The sequence below is a fragment of the Doryrhamphus excisus genome, chromosome 22 (assembly GCF_030265055.1).
Source record: "Doryrhamphus excisus isolate RoL2022-K1 chromosome 22, RoL_Dexc_1.0, whole genome shotgun sequence".
In the NCBI taxonomy this organism is placed as follows: Eukaryota; Metazoa; Chordata; class Actinopteri; order Syngnathiformes; family Syngnathidae; genus Doryrhamphus; species Doryrhamphus excisus.
The window spans coordinates 9,237,104-9,242,729 of record NC_080487.1 but is presented as its reverse complement, the minus strand read 5'-3'; the positions used below and the strand labels follow the sequence as shown (position 1 = coordinate 9,242,729).

Genomic DNA, 5,626 nt, shown 5'->3' with positions numbered 1-5,626 from the left:
TCTTTTGTTTGTTTCCTTGTTTGTTAGTTTACACGAACGCTCCAAAAACAAAACAACCTCCGGGGTCTCGAGTTAGCACCAGGTGAAAAAAAAGTGCTGTGGCTGTGGGCAACCTCCTGAACTCCATAAAATGAGAGTAGCTACTTTTGAAGTATCATGACAGAATTTGCATGCGCTTGAAAATGTTACAAAGTCGAGCACTTTGCTCCTTACCACTGCTACAACATTGGTTCTGTTGCATATACTAGTTAGTCAATTACCATATTTTGCTTTGCACTCCAAATCATAATAAAAAATGTAGTAGTGCACATAGCCTCTTTGGTTGTTAGATTTCTATACCTTTCCTACTAAGCCGTCTCCATGGCTGTCTGTGCAGTGCGATTGATGTCATCTGACTTGATGTGATATGACACATGGAATTGTACTGTCCAAAGTATTTGGATGACAACATTTCCAAGAAGCTTGTAATAGACTGACGCCCGCATCCTTTTTTTTTTTTTTTAAGCCATTGACACATTTTAGCCATTTAGCGCCTGAAAACTGAGGACATGGCACGTTATGCTGATGTATCATTTTTAAGGTCGTCTGAAATTGTGTCATGATATTTGAGAATGGTGAGGTAAAGTATGTGATATCCACTTACAAACACCGGATGCCTCCTTTACTTGCAACCATAAGAATCTGATAAGTGGGGCTAATTTACAATGACATGCAGTATTTAAATATAACGGCATCACAATATATATATATATATATATATATCCAGGGCTCGACAATAACGATGTACCGATGGCCCGGGGCAAGTTAAAACAAAATTCGGGCAAGTAAATCCAATCATTAATATTCCCGTCGGGCAAGTGCATTTTGGCATGCCGTACTGCCAAGAGTTTTTTTAAGCGCTTCTTGTTGGGTGTTGGTAAAACACGGACTGCGTAATTCCGATTCCGATTTGCAAAGCAATCCTTGCAATGGACCAATCAGAATCGTTTATTTAGACCGCGGTCCGTAATCCACAGTCCGCGTTTTACCCACACCCGTTGTTCGCGATCAACCAATCAGCGATCGTTTGACTACGACAACATCCATCATGGCGTCACTGCCGACACCGTCTACTTCTGAAGGAAAACCCCAAAAAGCGATGAAACAGTGCCTCCTAAAGAAGTATTTTTGTAGCGGCAGCAAATCAAATGATGGCACTGGTGAGTGAATCACATTGCTGTGACAATTTGAAGTGGTCACAATGAAACACCACCCATTAGATCCAATACCAAGTGCTGATTTTGCACAAGCTACAAAATCTAGCGCTTCCATTTCTCTGTGGATTTTTCTCACCTTTGCTTCACAAATTATTATTTGACCATTGAGCATTTTTTCTGGATTAAAAAAACACTTTACTAGTACACAAATGTGTCTATTCATGTTATAATGCTATAATGTTTCATTGTGGTGCACAACTTATAATCATATATCACTGCTTACTAGAACTATGATGTGTAAAGTAGTACGGCATGCCATGTTAACATACATCTCCACTATTTTTCAAACATTCCTCCAAATACAATGCGTCAGAACTATTATCTGATGAATTATCAGCATATATTGATGCTAAATATATTAAACACTGATAAATGATAATTAATTTAATATCAGCCTGGGCTTATAAAGGTGATGTATCTTTACAGATCAAGACAGATGTGCACAGACAGATGTGACCAGTTTAGATGTGCAACCTTTATGTGGAGGAGACAAAGTTAAAGTCAGTGATGATGTTCAATCCACATATTCAGAGGCTGAGCCATGTGCCAGTACCAGCAAGAGTTTCAGCTCTTCTCAGAAATATGAAAAAACAAGAAAAAGGAAATTTCAGCAGCATTGGCTAAAAGACTTTCCATGGCTGGATTATTCATCAGAAACCAACAAAATGTCTTGTACAGTTTGTAAACGCTTCAAGGAAACGGCAGACAAGTCTTCTGTCATGTACAAGGGTTGTTCAACATTTCGTATTGGCACACTTCAATCACATGCCACAAACAAAGCCCATCTGAAATGTATTGATCGTGACTGGGAGCAGAACCACTGTGATGAGGGGCCAATGGTAGATGCAGTACGTCAATGTCTTCTTGAAAGGAAAGAAAAGATTATGAAGCTCTTTAACACTGCTTACTATGTTGCTCAGAAAGAAAAACCTTTTGTTGAGTATCAACATCTGCTTGATCTCCAGAAGAAGAACGGGCTGGACATCCCCAAACATTACACCTCAGATAATGCTTGCCGAAGATTCATACCCTTCATCTTTGAAACCTTAAAGAAACCCCAACTTCAAAACATCCAGAACGCGCGTGTCATATCTGTACTGGCTGATGGCTCCACGGATAAGTCGACAGTTGAACAGGAACTTGTCTACATCAGGTACATTCTGGATGGGGAACCAGTCAGCCAATTCCTGTCAATTGAAGAGGTGAACAATGGGAATGCCCAAGGTATCCTGCAGTCAATTGAAGGGGCTTTTGACAGATACAACTTGATGGACTGGAAAGACAAGCTGGTGGGCTTTGGTTCAGATGGAGCTGCTGTGATGATTGGGTGCAGAAATGGTGTTGCAGCTTTACTGAAGGCCGACATACCTTGGCTCATCCCAATTCATTGTGTAGCGCATAGGCTTGAGTTGGCTGTCCTCAGAGCTATACAAGACAATGAGATGTTCAAGAAGGTCAAGGACGTCCTCATTCATATCTATAAACAGTACCACTTCTCCCCAAAACAACTCAGAGAAATCAAGCTTATAGCTGCAGCAATGGATCACAGTATGCCAAAACCCTCCAACTTGGATGGTGCAAGGTGGATGCCTCACCATCATAAGGCACTCAAGATCTTGCTGGCAAGTTATAAACCACTGGTAGCCCACTTTGAACATATTGTCCAGGGACGGACAACCACAGCAGATGGCATTGGACGAGCTAACTCAGTATTGCAATTGCTCAGGAACTACAAAGGAGTTTATTTCTGCCACTTTCTGTCAGATGTTCTGGAAGTGCTATCCATTCTAAGCCAACAATATCAGAAGGATGACTTGACGCTGTCGATGGCACTCCAGTGTACAGAAAATGCTCTCCTGTCTTTGATCGCTCTCCAGCATAGACCAGGAGAATATGTGCAAAGGTTTCTGGAATCTGTAAATCAGGATGGAAAGTTTGAAGGAGTAGAACTCCAACATTATGATGTCAACAACCACTTTCATGACATCAAGGCGGCTATTATTGACAGTGTGAGAGCACACATCTCCAGTCGCATGGATGACATTGACAAAGGGCATATCCTCCAACATGCAAAGGTATTAGACCCTGCGGAATGGCCCCTAGTCATGGATCGCCAGCAGTTGGCTACTTTTGGAGATCACGAAATTGAGAGTCTGTGTGACCATTTCAATGGCTTGCTACAAAATCTGGGATGTGATGTCAACCAGTTGAGGTACCATGAATGGATTGATCTTAAAAACTATTTGCTCAGGATACAAGCAAGGCATCAGGGGATGAAAGTTGTGTGGAAGGAATTATTTTCTGTGCACAAGGATCGCTTTCCAAACATCTTGATCCTAGTAGAGATCATCCTTGTTCTGCCTCTCTCAACTTCAGTCTGTGAGAGAGGCTTCTCCTTCATGAAGAGAGTCAAGTCTGACTGGAGGGCTTCACTCACCACAGAGATGCTGAGAAGGCTTCTTTTCATTGCCATTGAGGGACCTTCCCTTCATGCTTTTGATGCCAGCCTATCATTTGACATGTGGTTGACAGGGGGTAAAAGGAGAAGACGATACGTTTATGGGGAAGCAGAATCCTCATCAGACTCTGAAAATGATTCATGATATGTTTTAATTGTTATTCTTTATGTTCCAGTTTGTGGCTCAGTTTGTGGACTTTTTCGGTTCTATTTTTCTAGTCTAATAAGACCACAAAGTGTTTTCTAAGTCTTTCTTTTTCTGAATATAATCACCATGCACAACTTAAGATCATGTGATGTTTATTTTACCTAATGTCAGAGATTAAAGCTGTTAGTTTGATCTGACTCAGGTTGCAATAGAAAAGAACGTTTACCCAATAACTTGTATTGTCATTTATTATTTAATAAGCACAATGTTTATTTAATCATGAATGTACTTTTATTTATCAAGTGCCTAGAAGTCTCTTGACAATCCAGATTCCCATGCAACGTCGTGATCTATGTAGGAAAACAACCACAAGAAATGATAATAATTTCATCTTTATTTGAGATTCTCATGTGATGCCACAAAAATGAGATGATATCATTATGGCAGTCTTTTCATTTTACATGGGGCAAGTTCGGGCAAGTAGTTCTCACCTCAAGGATTCCCCATGGGCAAGTAATTTTTGTTTTTAATGTAGAGCCCTGATATCCCCTTGATACATATAATTGAGTGGTGTGGTTCTATCCTAATCATCATGGGTATTATTACTTAGCCATTTTAAGCATCTTTTAGCAACATCCATCCATTTATGTTCATGGACTATAGAAGATAAAATGTAGCAGCCTGGTTTGCAATATGTTTTTTCCCCCCCTGTGCTTGAATGCAGCAATTGTTGGCAGATATTTTTTTTCCACCTACAATATATGTGCTGAATCACGAGGGCCCTCTAGTGGTAATACATGATGCCAAGCGACTGTCTGTATAAACACAGATGCACATACACACTATACTGTATGTGTGTGTATATTTATATGTATGTGTACAGTATATACACTGTATATGTATGTAAGTGTAGAGTATATACACTGTAAACCCGAATAAGTTAGCAGAAGTCAAAAAAAGTGAGGCAATCAGTTGCCACATTTTTTTAGTTCATAAACTCAAACATTTGAGTATATCAGAGCTTTAATATTTGGAGTTAATATTAGATATACTTTTTAATTTGTGGGTGAAAAGAGAAATGGCTTTCTCCATTTCTTTAATTTTTGTTCTCATTTCAACTCTTTCCATAGGAAGAAGGCGTGCATGTGTAACCTAAACAGTACAAATCTATCTGATGCAATGGATTTCTTCTTCATTGATTCTTGGTTTGATTTATTTATGTTTAATAGATACTTTAAGTAACTACACATAGCTTGTGCCCCCTTCACTTCAAATAGGCTTGACTTAGTTGACTTAGGCTTGAGTTTTTGCAATAAAAGTGACTGTTGTCATTTTTAGCTTATATTCAGCTCCATAACCCTCACTGCCCTTCTCTCTTCAATTGCCATTGTTCACCGGCGACACAGTATAAAATGTATAGGTACTCACCACTAATGAATAATAATGTAATGCCTGGTAAAAGGTATGTGTACACACCAGCACTTAATGAATAAAATGATGTCATGACTGCAATCCATAGTATCAGGTTGAGTCATAACAAATACTGTCTGCATGCATTTCCTTATTTTAGCCCATGACGGCTATTCCTAATAATAACAATATTAGTGGTATTCTAGCCGAGTTCTATTTATTGCAGCGATATTTATTGAGGAAACCATAAAGGTTAATAATAGCCTGATTTAGTTTTTACATACTTGATGATGGATTTTAGTTGATTATTTTTTTTGTACTGATATTGATGGTGTTGAATGGTACAAGACGCCA

General features: G+C 39.2%; 1 protein-coding gene across 1 annotated transcript; it reads left to right on the top strand.

Annotated features, from left to right (window-relative positions):
• Nucleotides 1-157: 157 nt before the first annotated feature.
• Nucleotides 158-5,556, top strand: prdm11 (PR domain containing 11). The gene is made up of 2 exons (XM_058062178.1): nucleotides 158-1,199; nucleotides 1,683-5,556. Exons 1-2 carry the CDS (start codon nucleotides 1,088-1,090, stop codon nucleotides 3,857-3,859), a joined length of 2,289 nt encoding a protein of 762 aa, XP_057918161.1. The 5' UTR covers nucleotides 158-1,087; the 3' UTR covers nucleotides 3,860-5,556.
• Nucleotides 5,557-5,626: the final 70 nt, after the last annotated feature.

Coding starts and splice junctions, on each gene's coding strand:
- prdm11 (XM_058062178.1), top strand. CDS start 1,088: ATGGCGTCACTGCCGACACCGTCTACTTCTGAAGGAAAACCCCAAAAA. Junction 1,200..1,682: donor CAAATCAAATGATGGCACTG/GTGAGTGAATCA, acceptor GTATCTTTACAG/ATCAAGACAGATGTGCACAG.